The sequence below is a fragment of the Rosa rugosa genome, chromosome 1 (genome assembly GCF_958449725.1).
Source record: "Rosa rugosa chromosome 1, drRosRugo1.1, whole genome shotgun sequence".
Classification (NCBI taxonomy): Eukaryota; Viridiplantae; Streptophyta; class Magnoliopsida; order Rosales; family Rosaceae; genus Rosa; species Rosa rugosa.
In genome coordinates, this window is record NC_084820.1 from 3,407,485 (window position 1) to 3,432,392 (window position 24,908).

The 24,908-nt window shown below is 41.2% G+C and overlaps 4 protein-coding genes and 1 long non-coding RNA gene across 5 annotated transcripts; 2 read left to right on the plus strand and 3 right to left on the minus strand.

Moving 5' to 3' along the window:
* Nucleotides 1-1,623: 1,623 nt before the first annotated feature.
* Nucleotides 1,624-7,040, minus strand: LOC133727333 (pentatricopeptide repeat-containing protein At1g31430; the record flags this gene model as incomplete). The annotated part of the gene is made up of 2 exons (XM_062154953.1): nucleotides 1,624-2,780; nucleotides 5,414-7,040. Coding segments are annotated over 2 exons (1,962 nt in total), but the record flags the coding sequence as incomplete, so codon positions are not given.
* LOC133710921 (uncharacterized) lies at nucleotides 3,096-5,379 on the minus strand. Its single transcript, XR_009846960.1, has 4 exons — nucleotides 5,064-5,379; nucleotides 3,816-4,619; nucleotides 3,388-3,697; nucleotides 3,096-3,299 (listed from the first exon to the last, which is right to left on the minus strand). It is a non-coding gene; the product is annotated as an uncharacterized LOC133710921 (long non-coding RNA).
* Nucleotides 7,041-7,773: 733 nt separating the features above from the next.
* LOC133710912 (GDP-fucose transporter 1) lies at nucleotides 7,774-9,484 on the plus strand. The gene has a single exon (XM_062137056.1). It carries the CDS (start codon nucleotides 8,245-8,247, stop codon nucleotides 9,292-9,294), a length of 1,050 nt encoding a protein of 349 aa, XP_061993040.1. The 5' UTR covers nucleotides 7,774-8,244; the 3' UTR covers nucleotides 9,295-9,484.
* A 716-nt stretch (nucleotides 9,485-10,200) lies between these two features.
* LOC133726981 (pentatricopeptide repeat-containing protein At1g08070, chloroplastic-like) lies at nucleotides 10,201-12,415 on the minus strand. Its single transcript, XM_062154611.1, has one exon. The coding sequence runs from the start codon at nucleotides 12,395-12,397 to the stop codon at nucleotides 10,247-10,249; it is 2,151 nt and encodes a 716-aa protein (XP_062010595.1). The 5' UTR covers nucleotides 12,398-12,415; the 3' UTR covers nucleotides 10,201-10,246.
* An 8,271-nt stretch (nucleotides 12,416-20,686) lies between these two features.
* LOC133710924 (protein SLENDER RICE1-LIKE 1-like) lies at nucleotides 20,687-22,556 on the plus strand. The gene has a single exon (XM_062137078.1). It carries the CDS (start codon nucleotides 20,913-20,915, stop codon nucleotides 22,521-22,523), a length of 1,611 nt encoding a protein of 536 aa, XP_061993062.1. The 5' UTR covers nucleotides 20,687-20,912; the 3' UTR covers nucleotides 22,524-22,556.
* Nucleotides 22,557-24,908: the final 2,352 nt, after the last annotated feature.

Sequence of the window (24,908 nt, forward strand, 5' to 3'; positions counted from 1 at the left end):
AATGTGCTCAGTAATGGTGAATGTTTACAGAATTATCGAGAAAGGTAAAGGAAAGAACCCAGCAAATTGGGTGCAATAGTATATATTGAAACATTATAACAACGTATTCAGTAATATGACAACATACCATGTATGCTGTCGAAAACTAAAGACAACATGCTGAGAGTGTTGTTAAAACTTACAACATGTGCTTAAAACGTTGTCGAAAGTTTATGACAACGTGTAGAGCTCATTGTTGAATAATTACAACAACGTGCTTTGCCTCTTTTTGACAACGTGCAAAGCGCGATGTTAAGGACTTGTGGACTTTTAATGACTCTGGCATCTACAACATGCGCCAAACGTTGTCAAAAGTGATTGACAACGTGAATTGCAAGTTGTTAAACATGTTTTTTCTTGTAGTGAAGGTTGCTTAACTTTTACCAATGGTCAATGGCTTCATGACCATACCATGAACTATTCCTAGCAATCAAGTACATATATCAAACTCTGTTTTCCACAAAGTTTAATACAATCACAACACTTGCAACTATCTCCCTTTGGTTAAATTTTGTTCTGTGCTAAATTGCTAAAGCACATAAAAAAACTTAAAAAGAAGCATTTTACGATTGTCCTTCACACTCATCAATTTCATCCTCAAATCTAGCTCGATTTCTTCTGAGCTTTTCCCTTTTGTTGCCGGCAAGTAGAAGTAAAAGAAAACTGTAACCATCACCATATTCAGGCAAGCACGAAAAAGAAACATGTTTCTTATCTCCCTAAAATTGCTTCGAAATGTCATTGCCACCCCACTCAGTCACCCCCCTATTGCCAATTGCTCGAGCTTTGGGGCCTTATAATCTCATCGGGAAAATCTCCAAACAGTACAACCATGTAATGGGCCCAAGCCCAACAGAGATAAACGAAGCTGCCTCACAGTCTGCCACCACACACAGCACAATACGTCTTCTTCATCGATCTTTCTCTTTTCTGATTGATACACGTGTGTATCATAATACATGTGGTCAAGTTTAAAGTCTCATATACGACGATTCATACGCGGCACAATGTCTTCAATTAATTCTAAGCTAAAGCACGAGCTCATTTATCTTTCTAGCCAGGAACCCTAAATGGCCTCATCACAAAGCAGCACCCATCGATCACTTTCTGCAGTGTTTCCATTATGTAATGGAAAATACCACCACGTTGCCAAATTATTCTCTGATATATATTGAAAACTGACGGATATATACTGGGATAATGACTCCATCCTGCACCAAAGGGCCATTTAACTGAGTTCTAGATCTTTTTCAGATTCACTTTTTATCAGCAAATTGATTGTGATAGATGCTTGCAAACAGTATGCTCATGTTTGTCACCTACGTGGCATGCTGACCTGTCACTTGGATGTCTGATGCGGCTGGACCAAATAGCACCACCTGTGACGCACGATGCTTCATGCACAACCTTCATGCAGTCCTCACACTCCACATGAGGAATCCTTGTGCCCTCATCAAGTTCCACAGCTTTCAACACATTTCCATCGATCTTCTTCCACACTCCATCTCTATATATAAGGATATTACACATCCCTACTTACTCATCCCCCATTCATAGTACTGGTTACTCTTTTTTCTACTTCAGTTAAGACAACCCAAGTAACTAAATCCAACTCTTTTCTCTTCGATCAGTTTAGTTCTCGTAATCACCGAGTTATAAAATGTGTCCCATTTCCAGCACTAATGTTGCTTTGTGGGGCAACATTAAGCACGTGGATATTGAGTGTTATGGCAAGGACGACGGTCGTGATAAATATTATAATCGTTTTTCGCCGGCTGTGATCACTGAAGGGGACGGCGACGACGATGATGATGCAGATTACGATTTCGCTCCCGCTGCATAAGTAGATAGACTAATACTACTTTTCTACTTGTTAATCAGTAGCTTAGTATTGCATTGATATCCATTACGCGTAAGTCACATATAGCGTACTAGCTAGCTAGGTTAATATGATCATGCTGAATAAATTGATGGTACCAAGTTAATAATGCTTGTGGCCATGGCTTAGTACGTACTTACCACATTAGGAGCTCTTAGGATTATTAGCTTAAATACTGTGATGAGTGATGAGTGATATTATATATCGAAAGGAGTGGGTCTAGTTTCTCCAAGGATATTGGGTAGCTAGTGTACGTTTACTTATTTAGTTATTTTATGCATGGACGTCATCTTCATCTACATGTTCATCCTGCTACCAGTGACCTAATTAATATGTGTATGTCATCGAGGGTAGGTAGCTATAGTTTCATAAAATATGTATTGTGTAAGCAGCCAGCAAAATCCAACAATAAATGATATTAATTATTGTTATACATTCTGTTTGATGATGTTAGTTTCAAGTTTTTTGTTTTGCTGTTGATCCAAATTTCATTTGTGATATAAGAATATCAGAACATGTTGATTAATTCAACAGAAACTTACTAAACCTGAGATTTCTGTTTCTATTCCGTAATTCTCTTCTAAATCCACTAATGGCTTTATCAATCTATGCAACATAGAGTATATCTTTTCCGTTTCTGGGTGAGATGAATCACCAACAAGGAACTCATGGACAATGCCATTAATCTCAACCGAACTGCACCCAGGCATCTTTTTGACTCCGAGATCTCTCATTCTCCTCCTCACCTTTGTTACATCTTCCCATCTCTCAGCATCTGCGTAGATGTTGGCCAGAAGCGTGTGAGCACTCGAGCCGCTGGACTCAATATCCGATAGCCTTTTAGCCACTCTTTCACTTAGGCCTGGCAACGGGCGGGTATAGTGCGGGTACGGGTCGGGTTTTTAACGGGCCGGGTTTTTAACGGGCCGACCCGGTAAAAACCCGTTAAGTTAACGGGTTTCGCGGGCTTAACCCGACGGGTTTGCGGGTTTTCCGTTGGAACCCGTTAAGAACCCGTTAACAATTTTTTTTTTTTTAAATTAATTTTTTTTTTATTTAAAAAAAAATTAATTTTTTAAAAAAAAAAAATCCGTTAAGACTTATGTAATTTTTTATTCATTTTTTGATCAACTGTTAGAGAAATATATTCAGATCAATTAATATATACATATGTTGGTTGAGCTAAGCTAGTAAATATAATTAAATATTTCAATAGGTTCGAAATACATATTTAATGTACTAAATAAAATACATTTTTAATGTACTAAATAAAATACGTCTAAGTCATCTTAATTGCGGCTTTCTCCTTCTCCAGATCTATCTTGCAATGTCAAATCAAATACGTCTTCAGTAAGATCCTCCAATTCAGCGCGCTCTTTTTCTAAAGTATAAACAAACAAAAATGAAAAATATTAGAATAACATAAAGATTGATAAAGTGAGAATAGAACCAAGTTGTTTTGAGCTTACCTTTGTTACCAAAAATCCAATCTCGAGTACAAAGCAGAGCTTGAACTGTGTCAGGCAACAGTGAGCTGCGGTATTGATCTAAAACTCTCCCGCCAATGCTAAAGGCCGATTCAGATGCAACGGTAGAAATAGGAATTGTGAGCACATCACGAGCTAGATGAAAAAGAATTGGATATCGAATTTGCTCCATTTTCCACCAAGAAAGTACATCCAACTCTTGCTTTCTTTCTAGCCTTACTTCATCCAAATACTTGCTCAATTCTGTCTTCATACTTGAACTCGAACCAATTTTGTAAGCGTTATCAAAAGCCTGCCAATGACCAACTATCAACACATATATGGCAACAACATAGATATTACTAAAACTCAAATATCAACTTGAATCATTAAGATGGAAACTCAAGTTTTTTTTTAATTTTTTTTTTTACCTCAAGTAAGCTGTGATCGCCTTGTGCTTGAGAAGAACTCTCATCTATCGAGTAATTTGAATCAGCAGCACCAAAACTCTCAAACAATCCCACAGCGTTATAAACTGATACCAAATCGATCAATCATAATCTTACAGTCTAAACTCCCCACAACCAACTCATATTCTAAATCTTTTACAGGGTGAGAGTGAGATAAACTAAAAGTCAAAAAGCAGCCACCCCTACTTGCATTTATAGATCAAAACAAGTTTAAAGATTTTATTCCTAGCATGAGATACTGAGCATTGCATTACCTAGCTCAGTTCACTCATCAATCTAGTACATTGTACATATCATTGAAATTCAGTGGTGTGATGAGTGTTATATGTCAGAAAAAGATACAGAAAATTTTACAAAATCTTAAAGAAATTTTGTGAAAGTAACATTAACAATATCAATTAATATTCCTAATATATGTCTCTACAAACCCCTTTCGATTATCGTCTCTGTTTATGTCTCGATTAAGAAAGATATTGTCATACACTGTGTTAATTGAAAAGGCTAACTATGGCTATCTCGGAAATACCAAAGTTGATCAAGTGCTCACCAAACATATAAACACATCTTGTTGAGCATAACTACAAAATTTTTATACAAGTTCCTTTGTTTAACAGAAACTATAAAACATCAAGAGCGATTTGACAGATTGATCTCATTGGAAACTGCAGAAGAACCAATGCCAGAGAAGAATACCAAGAAAACCCCCACTAACAAGGAATAGCACAACCCAAAAGTTCTCCTCTGAGTTTCCATTATACCAAGGAACTGAAACAGAGAAATACTCCAATAAACACAAAAACCCATGAAAATAGAACAATCCTTAATCCCAAAACTAGACATTTGCATCAGAGCCAATCATAACATAGATGTAATTTCTGGGTTTTAAGGGTATTTGCAAAGTATGGAAGAAAAAAAAATGAACTTGCAGAAAATATATCTACTAATGTTTACAGATTACAACTAATGCTAACCTACTAACTACTGTTTACAAAGTTAGAGTCGTAGATGAAGCACCCTGAGAACCCAAAGACGGAAACTTTCTTTCATTACAGCAAAAACCCATAACCGAAATCACAGTATTGATCGAACCCAGTTGAGATTTGTATGAGAAAACCAAAACCCATGTTGCAAAATGTGCCAAAAGGGACATAAATAGGGTCTCAAAGATTCAGAAACGCGTAGAGAAAAGAAAAGGAAAAAAAAACGGACCTTTTGATTCTGTGCTAAAGGCTCTGCTTAACCAGAAAGCGTGCTCAGATTGGGTGACGGAAATGAATGGGAGGTTGCTGTGCTCAGATTGGGTTGAGTTCGAGAGAGAGAGAGTTGCGTTCTGGACTTCTGGTGAATGACGGAAAGGTCGAAGACTCGAAGTAGGTTTTGTAAACGGGTTCCATGGGTTCCAGTGGGTTTTGCACGCAAGGCCCGTTAATTTACGGGTTTTTTGCGTGCGGGCTTTTTTAGCACGAATTTAATAAATGGACGGGTTCGTGCGGGCTTTTACAGTGCGGGTTTCGGGCGGGTTTACGGGTCACGGGCTCAGATGCCAGGCCTACTTTCACTCATGTCAACATTGCCATGGATTCTGCAAGCACCGAGTAAAGAACTGTGAAGTGGAACTACAATCTTATTGTTTTCACTGGGAATTCTTTCTATCAGCTCCTCTGCCTGGTCTAGGAGTCCAGCCCGACCAAGAAGGTCAATCAGACACCCGTAATGTTCCAGCTTTGGCTCGATCCCATAGTCCTTTCTCATGGAGTTGAACAACTTTCGTCCTTCGTCAACCAATCCTCCATGACTACAAGCACTCAAGACACCAATGAAGGTGATATCATCAGGGTTGATCCTAACCTGCTTCATTTTGGAGAACAACTCGAGTGCTTTGCTTGTTTTGCCATTCATTGCAAGCGCGCAGACTATTGAAGTCCAAGTGGCTGCATCTTTTTCATTCAATGCATTGAAAATCTCCAGAGACTTGTCTATGCACCCACATTTTGCATACATTTCTATAAGAGCAGTACCAACAACTGCATCAATTTTGATTCCATTTTCGTCTATGTATCCGTGAATCCATTTCCCTTGCTCTAATGCTCCCAACTGAGCACAGCCTGTGAGGAGCGCAACAACTGTGAATTTATCCACTTGAACTCTTCTAAATTGCATCTCTTGGAATAGAGCCACTGCCTCATCAAATTGGTTATACTGTACATACCCATTCATCATAGCCGTCCATAGAACAACATCCTTAGTAGGACTCCTATCAAACAACTCTCTAGCCTCATCCAGCATACCACAATTCACATACCCACACACCATACTAGTCCAACACATGACATTTTTCAACGGAATTTCATCGAAAACTTTCCTTGCTTCACTCAAACAACCACACTTGGCATACATATCCAACACCGCATTTCCGATTATACTAGTGAACTTAAGCTCAGCTCTAACATAGTCATGAATTTCTCTACCAAGCTCCACATCTTGCAGTGCTGCGCAAGCCGAAAGCGTGCTCACAACTGTAGCTTCATCCGGCTTCTCATTGCTCTCTTTTCTCATCCGCCGGAACACACTCACTGCCTCCCTAAACCTCATACACCTAACACACCCTGAAATCGTAACATTCCAAGAAACAACATCTCTCTCAGGCATCTCATCAAACACCTGCTTCACATTATCAACTAGACCCAATTCCGCATACATGTCAATGAGTGAGTTACACACATACGAATCGAACTGAAATCCAGTCTTTACCGCAAACCCATGAACCTTCGCACCTTCCTGAGCCTCTCCCAAGCCTCCAATGGCTTTACAAGCAAATGGGTACGTGAAATTATCGGGCCACAAGCCCTCTTCCCTCAACCGCCGAAAGAGCTCAATGACGCTTTTGAATCTTCTCCTTTTGGCTAAAGCCTTGATCATTACATTGTAGATGAACAAACCAGGGGTTTGGATGTGATCGAAGATTTTCTCGGCGTAATGCAAGTCTCCAAGAGTTGGGTCTGTGCACAAGACCATGAGCTTGTTGTGGGTGGCTCTGCATTGGTGTAGTCCAAGAAGGAACATCTGGGTTTGGATCTGTTTGAGCTGCTTCATCTTCATGGATTTGCAGCTCTGGAGGAGTTGGATGCATGATGCTTTGTTTAGCATTGTGAGTGGGTTATATGATGATTGATGAGGGAGATTGGTTTACAAAGAAATTTGGAGGGAAATAAACCTCAAATTCTGAAAGCTTGTTCTTGGGTTGGTTCATATTGGGCCTTGGGCTTTATTAGTGTTGGAAACCAACATATGCAATGGATTGTTCTCTTGCATCTGAAGCCCTGAAGGAGTTTATGAACATTTCTCCAACTAGTTTTTTACATGTGATTTGAATCCTGTTGGTTTCCACATCTAATTGCAGATCATGCCCGTGTCCAGTAAATTGGGTCCGACTCACACATACCCATTAAGTCAAGCTCGAATAACAATTTGAATGAATAGTCCGCTCTAACATTACGTTACATATTTTTTTTCACCAGCTCAAAGAATAGCAAATAGTTGAATATGGCTTATCACAATATGCAATCTCCTCACCAATTTAGATATGATCTACAGTAACATACCACATGGATTTGTTTCATACCAAGTTGATCCATCCATGAACACATGGACATCTTAGACCAATGTCGCAAATTGAGAAGAAGTCCATGTGCTATGTTATGGGATCCCTACTCGCTTGGCTTTTTGGTCTTCCTCACCTTTCAAAGCCACAATATGAGAGGTAAGAAAAATCTATGTTTTGTTTTTCTTTACATTTTCTCATTTGACGGTGGAAGATCATCAAACATAATTTTGGGTCCAACAACAAATACTAGTCATTGATCATATAAATATAAATATAAATATCACACATTGACGCCCGCACGAGTACACGACGTAGTCCAAACCCAAAACGTCCTCAAAACGCTGCCGTCTCACTTCGCTGTTATATCTTCACCAAATCAACGCCAGAGGCAAAGACATTTCAATTCTTCTGCGCATTGCCAAGCCCTTCTCCATTTCGCTTCTCCAAGCTCTCTCTCGGATCTCAACCTCCTCCTCTGCTTCGATTTGGCTTCAAGATCCGAGCTTTTCAACGTGTCGGTGATGTACCATTTCTCTTCTCCAAGTTTTATATACTTAAAGATTCAATTTTTATGACTTAATTCGCTGCCCAATATACTAGATCGGCTTAATCTTCAATACCCACATCTCAGATTTCGCTATGAAGCTATACCCTTTTCATTTTGGTTCATTTACCTTTCTGGGTTTCAGTCCTTTTTCACTGTTTCTATAGCTCTCTGTAATTGTTGAAGATCTTAGTACCACATTTTGGTATTGGATTTTGAATTGGGGGTTGTAGTTAGTCACAATGTCTGCGATTAGGGTCGATGTTAAGCAGTACTACGCCACTAGTAGTCTTCTGATTGGCTATGCACTCTGTTCTAGCTTGTTAGCTGTGATAAACAAGTTTGCCATAACCAAATTCAACTACCCGGGTCTTTTGACCGCTCTGCAATACCTCACTTCTGCTTTGGGGGTTTGGGTTTTGGGAAAGTTGGGGTTTTTGCACCATGATGCATTCACATGGGAAACAGCTAAGAAGTTCTTGCCTGCTGCTTTTGTGTTTTATCTTGCCATTTTCACCAATACTAATCTGCTTCGCCATGCCAATGTGGATACATTTATAGTGTTTCGGTCGTGTACACCCATTTTGGTTGCGCTGGCTGATACGGTGTTTAGGAATCAGAAGTGCCCGTCGAAGCTTACGTTTCTGTCTTTGTTGGTGATTTTGGGGGGAGCTGTTGGGTATGTGGCCACTGATTATGGCTTTACTTTGACTGCTTATTCGTGGGCGTTTGCGTATTTGGTGACCATTACGACTGAGATGGTGTACATTAAGCATATGGTGACGAATCTCGGGTTGAACACTTGGGGTTTTGTGTTGTACAACAATTTGTTGTCATTGATGATGGCTCCGCCGTTCTGGATCATTACAGGAGAGTATGTTGAGGTGTTTGCTGCTTTGGGATCCAAGACTGAGAGTTTCTTTGCACCTGGTGCATTCTTTGCGGTGTCATTGTCGTGTGTGTTTGGCCTGCTCATCAGCTTCTTTGGGTTTGCAGCGAGGAAGGCAGTCTCTGCAACAGCCTTTACAGTGACTGGTGTTGTTAACAAGTTTCTTACGGTTGCTATCAATGTGATGATATGGGATAAGCATGCCAGCCCCTTTGGTTTGTTCTGCCTCCTAATGACAATCATTGGTGGTGTCTTTTATCAGCAATCCGTAACTGGACCTAGCAGTGCCCCATCAAAGAGTGAATCAGCAGTGCCTAAGCAGACTGACAGCGAGAATGATGGTGATGACTTTGACAATGAAAACCAAGGGAAGGCTGTTTCTGCTAAACTTGGGTCTATATGAGAATTCCTTTCTTTGCATGATCATTTTTTAGCTGCTGAAGAGGTATTGTATCTTTGGAGATTATCTTAAAGACTGTAATTTAGGAGATATTCAGTATTTATATGCACAAGTATTATGTTACAATTTGATATCTGAGAGAACTACAGCTACTTTGTCATTACTGATAAATGATAATGCTTTTTTCTTTTCATCTGGCAATTGTTTGGTGTCTTGTTAATTTCAGTTATAACATAGAAGTAATGGTTGCATTCTATCTTGCATAGTGTAAGAATCAACACAAAAACCAAGCACTTTGTATGCCAAAAAATTTCATGTTTTCTCTATCAATTATTTCATCCTGTTACCTTGTTTTTTCTTGAAAAGGTTTGGCATAGCGATCTAGGATAGGATTGATTAGAGGCTTTCCGCTTGGTATAGATTTATACCGAGTCTTTATGATTTGATAAGATAAAGGGTGTATGCTTCTGTTAAACCTCTTCTGTGGATTGCTGCAACTGCTTCAGTGTTGCTAGGAGTAATGGCAAACTCGATTGATGTGGCACCCCGAATTGATTGTCTTTCTATCTGTGTTGGATTTTTTTAATTTAGTGGAAGTGTGGAACTAACGATTCTGAGCACACTGCTTTGCTAGCATATGGCTTCCTTACAGATGCTGATCAATTTTCACTTTAAATAAAGACTTCCCGCAATCTCATTGTTAGAATCTAATATATTTTAGATTAGTTCAGATTCAGAACGTGCACACACAGACGCCCATGGAAGGTGGTATCTTGTCTACGCTTCCTTCCACTTTCTGAAGTTATGTCATCCCACGTAAAACTAACTCTTCTATTAATTTATTGAGTCCTTACATTTGGAGATGCTTTGCATAAACAATACCTCAAAGCTGTGTGAATTTTACTCTGATTGAACAAGAAACTTAAAAGTGTTTTATTAAGTTACTTGTTGTGTATCACCAGAAATCCTTACAAGAACAAGATCCATCCTTAAATTGATGGAAACGATTCCTGTCCCGAACTATTATCTCCCTGTTGTATACTTTGGATATGAGCTTGGTTGCAGTGTGGCAATCACTGCATACACGAAGGTTTTTCACTACTCGAATCGGCGTCCCAGGATTTGTACTTATGAGCCCAAATGCAATTGCTAGTTTTTCACTGTGGAGGCTAAGTGCAGTCTCCTTCTCTTCTTCATCCATATCAAACAACACCTCTGATTTCTGAGGGACATAACCGGCTTTCTTCAATCGACTGATCATGTCTTCCAGCATTTCATAGATGTTTGTGGATTGTGGATGAGATGAATCACCCTTCACAAATTCATGGACAATTCCATCGACCTCAATCAGACTACATCCAGGAGGTTTCTTTATACTCCTTTCTGCCATGAGTTTCCTAATTCTTATTGCTTCTTCCCATTTTTCCATAGAGCTGTATAAGTTTGATAGAAGCACATATGTTCCTTCATCATCCGGATTAAGTTCTAGGAGCTGTTTAGCTGCTCTTTCTGCAGCCTCAAGGTTGCCATGGATTCTGCAGGCACCAAGAAGCCCTCCCAAAACGAAACGATCCGGTTTCATTTGCATCTTTTGAATCAACTCCTCTGCTTCAGCTATGCGACCAGCTCTGCCTAACACATCAACCATACAGCCATAGTGTTCAATGCTAGGCTGAATCCCATACACTTCAGACATTGAGTTAAAATGTGAAAGTCCTTCATCCACTAACCCAGCATGGCTACAAGCAGCCAATACCCCAACAAAGGTTATTGCATCTGGTTTCACTCCACTCATCTGCATCTCATGGAAATGCTCCAAAGCCTTCTTCCCCTGGCCACACATTGCAAAACCAGAAATCAAGGCTGTCCAAGTCATCAAATCCTTCGCAGGCAGTGTCCGGAAAACATCTGATGCAATGTCTATGCTCCCGCACTTGGCGTACATGTCAACAAGAGCCGTCCCGAGGGCAACGTCCACCTCAATTTTCTGCTTTTCAATATAGGCGTGCAGCCACTTTCCAAGCTCTAGAGCTCCCAAATTGCTGCAAGCAAGCAATAAACTCACCATAGTCACCTCATCCCCCTTTTCTCCCTCAAGTTGCATTCTACGAAAGAGTAGGAACGCCTCATCGTAATTACTTTCCTCTACATGTCCATTGATCATGATGTTCCAACAGAACAAGTTCTTCTCAGGCATTCTGTCGAACAATTCTCGCGCAAGCGATACACATCCACATTTGCAATAAACATCCATCAGAGCCGTACTGAGCTTCAAATGCGACCCAAAACCGTACTCCTCAATGCACCGGTGCACCCTTTTCGCAGTTCCCAAATCCCTCGCCATCCCACAAGCAGTCAAAACATTAAGCAAAGTAACCTCATTAGGATCCACATTTTCCCTCTCCATCATATCAAACAGCTTCAAAGCTTCAGCGGATTGATCCCACCGCGCATAAGCGTCGATCATGGTCGCCCAAGACACCACACTCTTGTCACTCATTTTATCAAACACCTTCCTTGCAGAGACCAAACACCCGCAAGTCGAGTACATGTTCATCAGAGTGTTCTGAATGTACGAATCCGAAGCGAAGCCTAGCTTGGTAGATTGACAATGCAGCTGTTTCCCTACACCCAAATCCTTACATGACTTGAACAACGAAGGGAATGTGAACCGGTCAGGTATCCAACCCCGTGCAATCATTTCTCGGTAGAAAGAAATGGCCTCCCGGGCCAAACCCTTGTTCGTATAGCCTCGGATAACAGAATTACAAGTGAAACCATTGGGATTGGGGATTTGGGTGAGGACTGAACGGGAATAAGTGAGGTTTCCGGAGTCTTCTAAAGCCGAAAAGGCGACGATCTTGCTGACGGTGAATGCGTCGAAGAAGAGACCATTCCGGAGGAGCTGGGCGTGGATTTGCTTGAGCTCAGACATGCTGGAGCAGTTGTCTAGTAACGTAAGACATGGGTGTTGTTGAGCTTGGTTAGTTTTGGTAGCCGCCGCGGCCGTGGTAGTTGCGACCGTTATGGCGGTGGGTTTATTTAAGAGGGGATTGTCGGGAAGGAAATGTGGTCTCATGTGGTGGAGGGAAAGCGGAGCAGCCATTGCCGCTACCCTATCCAGTATGACTGGTTAGTTATTACAGTTAAAAATGCTTCTTCAGCAAGTAGTAGTTTTTTTTTTTTTTTTTTCTTTGATCGCGACGCTGAGGAGGCAGTTAATGCCGTTAATTTGGAGACCAACTATGATACCGACATTGGCTGAGAGAATCTGCAACCTTTTTGCCTGTGGGGTTGGTTCGAGATCCTTGCAACTATGTCAACCAAGTAAAACAGTAAAAATAAAAAAATCAACAGTCTAATGACTTAAAACCTATTAGGTGATCTTAGTTCTTGAACTCTGTGCTCTGAATTTCTTCTCTTTTCCTACAGCTTGTAACAATTGCAGAATTGCAATGAAATCTCATAATCCTATCCTTAACATCATGGTTACCCAATAATGGTTGAAGAACGGACCTTTTGCTTTGGTCCCTCCCAGAGTCCCAGCTGTGCCATCCACCATTGTTGTTCCTAAGGTGCTTGAGTACTACTTAGGGTTTGCTGAACAGTGATTGCGTGTGACGAGTACAGTGCGTAACGGTGGTTGTGCTGCTTAGCTGTGTAGATATGATTTGATCGATGCAGGTGAGGTAATCCAAGTAGTACTTTTGTACGAAATCTATGAGTGAAGGTTATGTCTGCCCCTTGATACTGATCACGTCACATGTATCTATTTGACCAATTTAGAAATGCCAACGCAGAGAGAGAGAGAGAGCTAGAGCTCGTGGAACAACAAACCCAGAACGTCAAAAGATAGCAACAGAACTAAGACATACACTAGTACATTTTTGCATCGTTTCTTATGATTAATTCATAAGGTTTAGTTTTTCTTATGCATATATACATGTTTGCTCCGTAAAAGAGTTAAAATTAGGGTTATAATAACGCTGAAGTAAATTATACTGTGCAACTAAATATAATAGTCGATCGTTAAAAGTGTAATTATGTTACGGCCGTGTTACACTCGCAACATGTATAAATAACACGCCGCAACATCGATCTATGGTACTCTATATAACTATTACATACAGCTACTATAATGTTAGAACGTAATAGAGAAGTGATCTATTTTTGTAAACCAAAGAGATTACTTTTTACGGTGCTTGGTTAACATGCCCCAGGACACCCAGATCGATCTAGTTTAATCATGAGGACAAAGATTGAATTCTCTCTCTCTATCACTCACGCACACATACCATCTCTGATATATATCTGCAGAATGATTAAAGATCTTTATTGTTCAGAGGTGAGTGGCTGATGATGAATATCATAACGTGATGGTGTCAGCAAAAACAACGGGAATTGGAGGGGACACAACCCTAGCCCTAGAGAGATGTCTGTCCCATACACAACATGCATGTTCGCTCTGGTCCCAACTCCCTCTCTCTCTTCTTCTTCCTCTCACAGATCACTCTCTCTCTCTCTCTCTCTCCCATCAGAATTAGCAGTAACAGCAACAGCAGTCACAGTCAGTTATCCCTACCACCATGCCACCACCACCTTCTTCACCTTCTGAAATGGCCAATGCCAGCGCAACCAAGCAGAAATAGTTTTCGTGACTCAGTCCCTACGTGTCCACAACCTATTACCTTCCCAATCAAACTTAAACTCTTGGTCCTCTCCTACTCATAGTCCCAGGCTAGTCATCCTCGAGCATTACAATTTAGCATCCCTTTTCACTTAAATTCATGCCCTCGTTTTGGGCTCTGTGAAAAATCAATATATCTATCACCTCTCTGATCTATAATAACAAATATATTGCTCGATCTCTCTGGTCCCATATTCCTTGCAATCTTGCATGCATGTTACCCACTGTACTGGACCACCTTATACGAATCACCAGCTCTTCCTTAATACATGTAACTCTTAATCATTATCCCTCCCTATTATTTAGCTCTAACTTTTTTCCAGTTGTTTTCTACTTCCCTAGTTTCCTTAAAAGAAATTTATCTTCTGTAGATTCCTACGGGTAGGAGATTGTGCTCCCCTTCAAACACAGCGAGCTGCCACTTCATATATGTTAAATTTATGCTCAACGTAGACAAACACCATATATATACATTCATTCACATCTTCGATGTATCGTAAAACTATTTTTTTTAAAAAAATTGATATTTTTATATGAAGATTAAAATTTTGTTTAAAAATGAGAATCTGTCGATCAAACTATCGAAGTCCATCAATCAAAATTTTGAGATTTTCAATCTATTTTTAATTTATTAAGTAAAAATATGTTAATTGACAATGTGGTGAATATGCTCGTTTACCCTATATAAGAATTATTTTTTTTCGCAATTCTTTCATGGTTTCTAGACTCCTAGTCACACATAGAATTATGAAAGAGAATATAATAACAATAATAGAATATGGTCTGTAAACCTTGGGTATAAAAACGCGCGCATTGCAGTGAGACATATACAAATACAGAGACCTTGGTGGCCACAAAGTTCACAGGTCCTAAGAATTGTGAAGAGGCATATCTAGAAAGAATTTGACTCGTTGAGCATTTCAAAGATGGCCTTAATTGGCATATATTCTTAATCTGATTCCCATCTCTGATTACTCGAATTGTAATATTGTACAGGCCGGAGCGTGCGCAGATCTCCAGTACTATTAACATTTTTGATTTATAGCTTAAAGCGCAGAGATCCTCCGATTAGGTAGAATAAAAGAAAATGAGAGAGAGTGTAACCAAAAAAAAAAAAGAAAATGAGAGAGAGGACCATCATTCCATTAATATCTAACAGCAATAACTTAAGCTGCAAATAGAGTATTGGAAATTAGCTAGCTAGGTTACCTTTAAAGTACTTCTTTAGTGGGCAATCCACGTTCTTGTAAAATACAATAATACATATTTGATGGAGTAATATTAGGAACGCTATTGTGGTAAAGGACTTGTACAACTTGACCAAGATTGTAAGTAGTACCAACTTATTCGTTTGTTATGGATTTAAACAAAACAGAACGGAAGTGAAAAGACCGTGACATTTAAGCATGTAGGTCACTTTCCAAGCATGATTAATACAATTATAAATAAAGCTGTTGTTCAAATTATAATATATAATAAGTTTTCCCTCCAAATATATGATATTCCTTTATAATTATCTGAAATTTTATTAGAAAAAGCATATTAATCAATTATGTGTCTGGATATTCTTATCTTTTGGATTTGGTTCAGTTCATGTAGCAAACTAGTAAAATTAAATAAAACAGAGTCTGTGGTTGGCTACTGGCTAGATTAGTACGTAGTAATTAACCAGTAAGTCGATGACATTTTAAATTACTATCCAACAGTGTACTGATTCAAATCCATTTGTTTGTGATTGAAAGCCAGGTGTTATAAAACTGAAGTACAGTCTTCCTTCCATCGATTTTCAATTAAACTATGTTTGTTCGATCGGCTGGTGACTTGGTTCATTAATAAAGTCCCTCCTAATTATAATTAATCTTACTCGTCCTTGTCTTCATAGTACGGTGATATGACATTCAAGTCTTAATTAAGAGCAAGTTGTGGATAACTAAATCAAATATGAATCTTTCTTTGTCTTAATTATGTAAGTAAAGAAAACCCCTTAATCTATTCCTTATCTAATCTGATTTGATTCACATTAACAATGACACCCACGGAGGAAAAAAGATGAACAAAATTAATTAACAATGACACCTAAATAGTGTCTTTACATGACACATGTCTCCTTGATGTGAATATTCGCGCAACGATGACCCTATCTTTTTTTTCTTTTCTTTTTTTATGAAAAGACTATTTCTTGGCACCTAAACAAGTTACTAGGTGCATTTAAACAAGAATGCCTGAAATCAAGAAAACAAGACAAATTTAGAGTTGTCATGAGACCTAGCGGTCTGCTAGGGTTGGGAGAGCGCCGTTCTTGGCCTCTCTGTACCTTACTCTATCAACGATGGAGCAAAATTCAGGCTTCATTCTCGGCACCGAGACCTTGGCGCACGGATCATACCATGTCGCCTGATAGATCGTGGCTCGCAATCTTGCCGGCGACAACTTCTTTTTCTCAGATGCTCTCTGCTCTTGGTTGTTCTTTTCTGAGGAGGAAAGTGGAGGCGGGGTATACCTGGACTGGGATGGCACCGAGCGTTCGTCGTCTTCGTCCAATCCGGGCTCGACTGAAATCGGAGGTAAGTGGTTCCGATCTGGCAGCGCTGACGCTGTGGCAGCAGTTGGTGGGTCGATTGTGGCCTGGGGTACTCTCTTCCCTTCGGATCCATTCTGATCGTGCTCAATGGGGAGAAGCAATGGCGCCGTTGCTTTTTCGGATCAGGATGGCCATGAGAATCGGGCGTCTTCTGTCGTCTCGGGCACGGTTCAAATCGACTGTGAAGGGCCGGATTTCGATCCAGATTCCCAGCGCGTTGGAACGGCGATCGGGGTGGAGCAGCGCCTGGGCTTTGGGCTGGACCTGCGCTACTTTTGGTGGAGGCTGGTGGAGTCACGTTGGTGGGAGCGGGGTGTGCCTGTTCCGACGACGGACGGTGGAGCAGCGGTCAAAGCAGCGATCCAGGTGGGTGCCCAGAGAGGCTTTAGGTGCCCAAAGTAGATCCTGGTGGGCCTGGGCTTCTATTCTGCTGGGTTGCCCAACTAGGGCTTTGGGCTGGGTCCTCCTTATTGGGGCTTGGCAAGTGGTGAATGAGCCCGAAGCTGTTAGGGTTCGCATTTGGGATCCGGGAGATTTCTTTTGGGCCCTACATTTATCTGCATGCTGGAATTACTTATTCAGTTACTTAGGTAGAAGATTGCTCTCTATTCAGCGCATTATTTTGCGTGGAGTAGGCAAGGTCGGTCATACTACCGGCGGTTCTCTTGATAGAAGGTTACCCTCTATTCGACGTATATCTTTGCGTGGAAGTATGGTTGACCATACTATTGGTCCCGTTTTACATAGCCCGGACTTTGTCTGGTGATTCATCAAATGCTTAATTGCATCCCTCCGTACCCTTATTAGGTTTTATTTCCGTTGCTTTGTTACATCTAGTATTTCTTTTGTTATTTTATATTTTGATGTAGTTTCTACATCTATCAGTTGTAATTTCTATTCTGTTTATTATTAATAAATTTGAGTTGACAGTTTCTCAAAAAAAAAAAAAAAAGTTACTAGGTGCATTTTATTTTATGTTTAGGTAAAATCAATGTGATCTCACAAGCTGCTTGATGAGGTGAGGTCCCTTCATTCAGTTCATTGGCATGAACATTTTTTAAAGCAATAGAACGACCATTACAAAGCGAAAATATTGATATATGTGATAATCTTGTCTGGTTTATATAGGTTAATCATTTTCTAGTTTATCAATTGCATATGAATATGCAATATAGATTAGTTTTTTTTTTTTTTTTTGACGAAAGGAGGTCAGCCCATTATATAGATTCAGCAAGCAGTACAAAAACGAAACACCCCTAAGGGGTCGACAGAAAGAATCGTTTCTCAGAGTACCCTGAGACTCCTATTCTAAAACAAGAACAGGAACCCACTATACCCCCAGTACACCCACCTTTTAGACAGTTCACGCACATTAATTCCAAACAAAAATCAGTAATCTCCGAAGCAAGATAAAAAACCCTCAGAGATTATGATATTTGCGATCTAACAAAATTAATTGACAAGTCGAGGTTGTCGTCCTGGATCCCAAATTTTTATAAGAAATCCACCGGGATCCCAAATTCGAATCCAGAATAGAAGAAACCCACACTCTGCAGCCTTAGGCAACCCATGAGGGCCCAAGCCCAAGTCAGAAAAGTAGAGCCAAGCCCAAACCCAATTAGGGTTTGCCATTGTAGTCAATGCAATAGGGACTCTGGTCTTGCCGCCATCGCCGCACCCACCTGCCACCAAGCCTCCGGTCGACTTGCCCCAATGATCCAGACAACTCCCGACTCCAACACCGCCAGATGACAAGTGTGAACCAGTCGATCTAAGCAAACCAACGCCAACACCTTGGAAATAGGACCACCCAAACAGCAGAGCAACGACTACCCCTCTGCATCTTTGCCGCCCGACAAACAGCAGACGCCGAAGAGCCAGGAGATAGCCATGTCTGAGTTGCAGCCAGTCGTAGATAGGAGGCTCAAATAGAATCTGACCCGACCCGAACGAAAACTCCAATCCCCTCCGCCATGATCGAATCAGAACACCCTGCGCTGCCGGTAACGTTCCTCGACCTTTGAGCCTCGCCCGCCGTGGTCTCCTTAAGCCACCACTAACATCAAGAGGCTGAAACTCCGATAGTACACATGTCACTGTGCCTACCAGCCACCATGGCGCAGAAGGAGTCGGCGACGGAGAAGAGACGGTGCAAGCCAATCTTGATTTAGGAACCCCCAGAGGAGACGCCGTAGGTGTACTCCATACAAGATGAAGAAAGGTACAGAGAGGCCAAACCCGAGGGCGGCGCTCTCCCAACCCTAGCAGAGAGTTGCTAGGTCGAAACATTCCAAAGCTCTTTTGAGATATGATATATAGATTAGTGATTTCATAACCTTATAACAACACCCTATAATTGCTCGGGTGACACGGTAATATTAAATTATAGTGTAAATCTAACGTGTTCATATTATATTTTTACTTTTTATACTTTATATAAGACTCATAATTTATCATGATATTAGTTATTAAAGATTAATTGCTAAAATAATATGTTATTAGACATTACAATAAATAAGTCAATCAAACGCGTTTCGAATTTTCAACTGTGAGTCAGGAATTAATCATTTTATCGACTTTGACATGAGAGTTATTTTTTCCTTAATGATATAGTATGAAAACTCTTTTTAATTTTCATTCATAAAAATTCAGATGACAGATAATTAATTGTTTGAAAATGGTACTTTCTTTCTCTCAGGATGGTATTCATGTGGTCCCTGTGATGGGTTTCTTGATGGAGCCAATCGTTAATATAATTATCTTTTTTTTTTTGACGATAATCGTTAATATAATTATCTGCATAACAGCATTACACCGGCGGGCCACTCTCCTTAATCAATAATTCTCTAACTGTACATACAAATATCCTTAAGCTCGAGCTGGTAGTAAATCATGTAACTAATCAAGGTAAAAAGCCATGCATAAAGCTTGTAGTTCAACTCCCAGATTTGGCCAGTCATGATCTTAGAGGATTAAGCAAATAGTAATTAATAAACTCTTAAGCACCCAGTTTAGTTCTTCTTTTACCCATTTTAAGTTAATTAGTAAACTGCAACTGCTTCTATACTTCAGCAGCAAGGTAATTATTAAGTACTGAATGATCAGCTCCAACTTATATTTATTTAAGTGCTTATTCTTACTGGATGCACCTGGCTGCAACAGATTGTTTAGTACTAATCAAGATCAGGGAATCTTGGTTCTTCAGGCTCAGTTATATATATATTCTCGATCCAGAACCAGATATATAATACTTGGATCTAAACCAACGCTGCTTCGAAAACTTCAATTCTGAATTCTGATCCGGTGAACATACCGGATAGAAAGTAAACACGTATACGATTAGGGTTCATCACAGTTAAAAGAGGAGTCGTTAGCATTTCCAATGATGATATAAGTAATAAAAGAAGCACTTAATTATCATCAGCTCTGGTGAACATTGACCGGTTAGTCTTTACCGGCAGATTTCCAGACACGGTAGACTCCAGCTGACGTGGATCACAGGGTTTCTGCCACTCACGGTGTTCCACAAAACCATGCACTAATACTGAACGTGATACCAACTTAATCATTATTTTAAATCAAATATCTTTAGTCCTACGCAGCTGCTACTACAAAATAACAAATAAATAAATAAAATAAACATAAAAGGAAATCACCTGGTGTAATAAAGTTGATTGAGTGGCCTAACATGTAATCTATGTGTCTAATGTTTGAGTCTCAACTTCCACTAATTCGTAATCAGCATGTTTGAGGGTCCTTCGGTGTCTAGAATTCAAGTTTCAACTCTCACCAATTTATGACCAGCATATCTGAGGGGCCAGTCTGATTTTGCTAAAATACTCTCCTGAATCTCAGTCTAAATAATTGAATGAGTGTGTTACTAAGTCAATAACATAAATGAGATGACTTGCTATCTGTATGTTTTTTTAGCCGAGACTTGCTATCTAAATTTTTAATTTTGATAAAAGAAAAAAAAGGAAACTATAGTATATACACTATAGATTAGGTGGGTAGTGGGCCAGTGGAACACATCAGCAATCAGCCCCTTTCTCTATCTATCTCTGTCCCACACTCTTTTTTCCTACTCGGTCTCTCATACCATATCAAAACCCCCCTCTCCCCTGCTCCTTCCCCTATCACTTCATCCATCTCCTTCCTTTCCTTTCCTTTCCTTTCCTCCCACCTTACCTATCTCTTTCCCACTCAAACCTCCTTCACCTTCACCTTCACACACTCAGACTCAATCTCCCTTTTTTTCTGACCATCATGAGATGAGGAGAATCTTCACCATCGGAACTCCCGCTTCTAACTAGTTAATCATCAAACCTAAACCAAACTCATCTCCCCCCTCTCATGGAGCCGTACGGCAATTCCGGTGGCGTCAGCAGCAGCGCCAGCTCCTCTTCCTCCTCCTCCATAACCAAGCCGCATGAGATAGACGGGTATTTGGCCGAGGCCGGGTACAAGGTCCGCTCCTCCGACCTACGACACGTCGCTCAGCGCCTCGAGCGCTTGGAAAACGTCATGGTCAACTCCCCCAACGACCTCGCCCACTTCGCCTCCGACGCCGTCATCTACAACCCCTCCGACCTCGCCTCCTGGGTCGACTCCCTCCTCTCCGCCTCCGACCTCTCCATCTCCGATCTCGACTTCCCTGGCGTCATCATCAACAATCATCCCACCGCCGACACGTGGACCGAAATTCCACCGATCTCCGCCGCCGCCTCCGCGCCGCCGCAGAACCACCACCAGGTAACCGCCGTGATGGAGGAAGACTCCGGGATAAGGCTGGTGCAGCTGCTCGTCACGTGCGCCGAGTCCGTCCAGCGCGGCGATCTCGCATTGGCCGGCTCGATTATCGAGACCATGCAGGCGCTGCTCACACGTGTCAACACGGGTTGCGGCATCGGAAAGGTCGCCGGCTACTTCATCGACGCCCTCAGCCGCCGCGTCTTCACCCCGCAGAGCGTCGGCTCCGACGGCGGCTCGGCTCACGAGAACGAGCTTCTCTACCACTACTTCTACGAAGCCTGCCCCTACCTCAAATTCGCGCATTTCACGGCGAACCAGGCGATCTTGGAGGCCTTCCACGGCCACGATTGCGTCCACGTCATCGACTTCAACCTAATGCACGGACTCCAATGGCCGGCGCTGATTCAGGCTCTGGCTTTACGGCCCGGTGGGCCCCCCTTGCTTCGGCTGACGGGCATTGGACCACCGTCACCTGACGGCCGTGACTCGCTAAGAGAAATCGGGCTCCGGCTCGCGGAGCTGGCTCGCTCCGTTAACGTCCGTTTCGCTTTCCGCGGGGTGGCGGCTTCACGGCTCGAGGACGTTAAGCCGTGGATGCTTCAGGTCAGTCCAAAGGAAGCCGTAGCTGTAAACTCGATCATGCAGCTCCATAGACTTCTCGGATCCGATTCGAACCGGAATTCTCCGATTGAAATGATGTTGGGATGGATCCGAAATCTTAACCCGAAGATTGTCACCGTCGTGGAGCAAGAAGCGGACCACAACAAGGCAGGGTTCTTGGAGCGGTTCACGGAGGCTCTTTACTACTACTCCAATATGTTCGACTCGCTCGAAGCTTGCGGCGCCATGCAGCCGGACAAGACCCTAGCGGAGATGTACATACAAAGAGAGATATGTAACGTGGTATGCTGCGAGGGACTGGCTCGCGTCGAGAGACACGAGCCACTCTCCAAGTGGAGAACCCGGCTAGAACTAGCCGGATTCAGCCCGCTCCACTTGGGGTCGAATGCGTTCAAGCAGGCGAGTATGCTGCTGACGCTGTTCTCGGCGGAAGGTTATCGTGTGGAAGAGAAGGAAGGGTGTCTTACACTCGGCTGGCATAGCCGACCTCTGATTGCGGCTTCGGCTTGGCAGGTTATGCCTTTGCCTGAAGCAACCGCAACAGCGACCAACCCACTTGGGATTGTTAATCATAGTGCCAATCATGTCTAAATTTTTACTCTCTTTTTGAAATTTTTACTACTACTACTCGAGCTTTATGTGGTAAAATCGTGTTGCACCAGATATGAATTAAGGAACTATCCATTAATAACCATGGCGGTTTAGGTTAATTAAAGTTGCAGAAAGAAAAAGGAAAGATTTCCATTTATGGTTCCCGTGCTAGTGAAGGTAATGGCCACTTGAGTTTTTGGTTCACCTTATAAAGGCAGGAAATGTTTGGTAAGTTGTTCACTTATCAAACAATATAAATTTAGTAGCAAGCTCGATCTAAGAGTTTATGAGAGAAAATTGACCTAAAATGTCTACTAGATTATGGTGAGAGAGGACAACAATCAAAAGAATCCAAGTTGGGTTGTTCAAATGTGTTACTTCAAAAGACGTACTAATAAACTAGTCAGAGTATTTCAGGTAATATAAAAGCTCTTCTGAGTTCTGCCTCTTCATGTTGCTTGATTCAACTCATTTAGTCACGCTATTAACTAGTTAAAACTTTCTATGTAGTGTTTCTCATTTTGGGATTAGTTTTGTGGAGAAACCCAGATTCCCAAAATTTCTGGATTGAGATTTGAAATGACAACCGAATCTGTTTGGTATTTGCCATTACGAAAAGAAGAGCGAGCATGGCCCCAGATTCCCAGAAGCAGTCAACCCACGAAGGAAAACAAGTAGTTGTAGGAGGCTGTCTAGCTCAGTCTGCCTCAGTGTCTCTTGGTGACCTCCAAAATTGATTTTGTTGTGAAAAAAATTTAAAGAAATCAAAGAACAGAAAATTGAAAGAGATAGCACACTGGTACTGGAACCTGATGTATTCCATATTGGGAAGAAGGAATCATTTTAAGCGTCCAATCTAGTGACACCCTTTGGGAACCCTATTTGTTCATTAGGGTACTCTAAAACTCTTAGACTGCTACCTTCGACCAAACACTACGCCCTTGGGTTGGTATGTGATGGAACTGGAATTGGAATCCAAATCTGCATTCTCTACCTAAACATTATTACTCTTTGATTTAGTGAATAAACTAATATCAGATATTTTCTTTATTTCTATGATTTATTAATTGAATGCATGCTTCTTTTCTATGTTATTGTGGTCGATCTAAAATAATTTTTCAAGTGTTCTTAGAGGAAAATCAGAAACGAAAATAACAATCCGACCAAGAAACAAAATCTAAAATAAGTTTGTTTATTTTGTAAAAACAACCGCAATTTGTAATTTAATAATCACATGCATAGATGTACATCAATTATTATGCTCGAAAATGGAGACTTCCACCAAATAAAAGAGGATCGACTGTGAAGTGGTGTCATTCATGTACGTACTGTAATTGCTAGGGCCAGAAACAATGGAATCATAATTGATGGAGTTGAGGATCGATCAATCTCGAATAGAAAAGAGGATTCAACTTTTGCAATGTACGAACAGAAATGCAGACACACCCACAGCTTTAGCCTTTAGCTAGCTTTCACCATTGCGTTGTTGGCCTGTATTTGATTCCATGACTGTGATTCTCACCAGTTTTACATGAAAAGAGATTCAATCCCAATTCGAATTCACCATCTCACTTTCACTTTCTTTCAGCAAGAGTGGTTGCCAGCGTAATTAATCATGCAGATAGGTGCATGTGGGTTGGCTAAGAATGGAAAAGAAAGAAGGGAGTACAAAGCTAGCTAACGGGACCCGTCGACGTAATTATGAACATGAATGTGGACTCGACACTGCTTTGCTTCACATGGAGGTAGGAGAGAGCTAGCACCGTCCTCGGGCCACCCTTTGTACCCATAGCTAAGACATATTGCATTTGGGGGGAAATGGATCTAAGCAGGGGCAGATTTCTTAAAGTTTTGTTGTTGCGACTTAGAAGCAACATGAAAAATCTTCTTTATTACCTGTCGATGATTTTGCTTGCTCGATTGTTCATGTCTTAGCTTATTCGAAAGAGTTTTTCTATTGGGACCTCCAGATTTGCTCATTTGACCTCACATGTTCTTTACATCTCCTACTTGCTTTTTAAAAAGTAAAATTTGCTATCTAAACCTGTTTCAGATACCTAACTTAACCTTCCGGTTCTGGAGTTGGGTCAGTAGTGGTGGTGAAAATGTCTGGCTGTGTCATACTAGCATAGACAATCATCATTGGCCTTCTAGTGGGTTGCTCCTTTCTGGTTTCGGTTCGGAGGTGATGGCGATTTGGAGCATTTTTGGATTGCCGGTGTTGACATTAAGGTGGCAATGGTGTTGGGTTTAGTTTAGTCTCAGGTCTGATGGTCCAGCATTTCTTTTGGTCGGGTTCGAAGTCACAACGAGTGTAGACTTGGTCGATCAAAGGCAGGTCAGGAGGACTCTCTGGGTGGCCAGTTAGTGTTGACAAAGTTGTGA

Excerpts from the sequence above, each read along its gene's own strand:
- LOC133710912 (XM_062137056.1), top strand. The coding sequence starts at position 8,245 with ATGTCTGCGATTAGGGTCGATGTTAAGCAGTACTACGCCACTAGTAGT.
- LOC133726981 (XM_062154611.1), bottom strand. The coding sequence starts at position 12,397 with ATGGCTGCTCCGCTTTCCCTCCACCACATGAGACCACATTTCCTTCCC.
- LOC133710924 (XM_062137078.1), top strand. The coding sequence starts at position 20,913 with ATGGAGCCGTACGGCAATTCCGGTGGCGTCAGCAGCAGCGCCAGCTCC.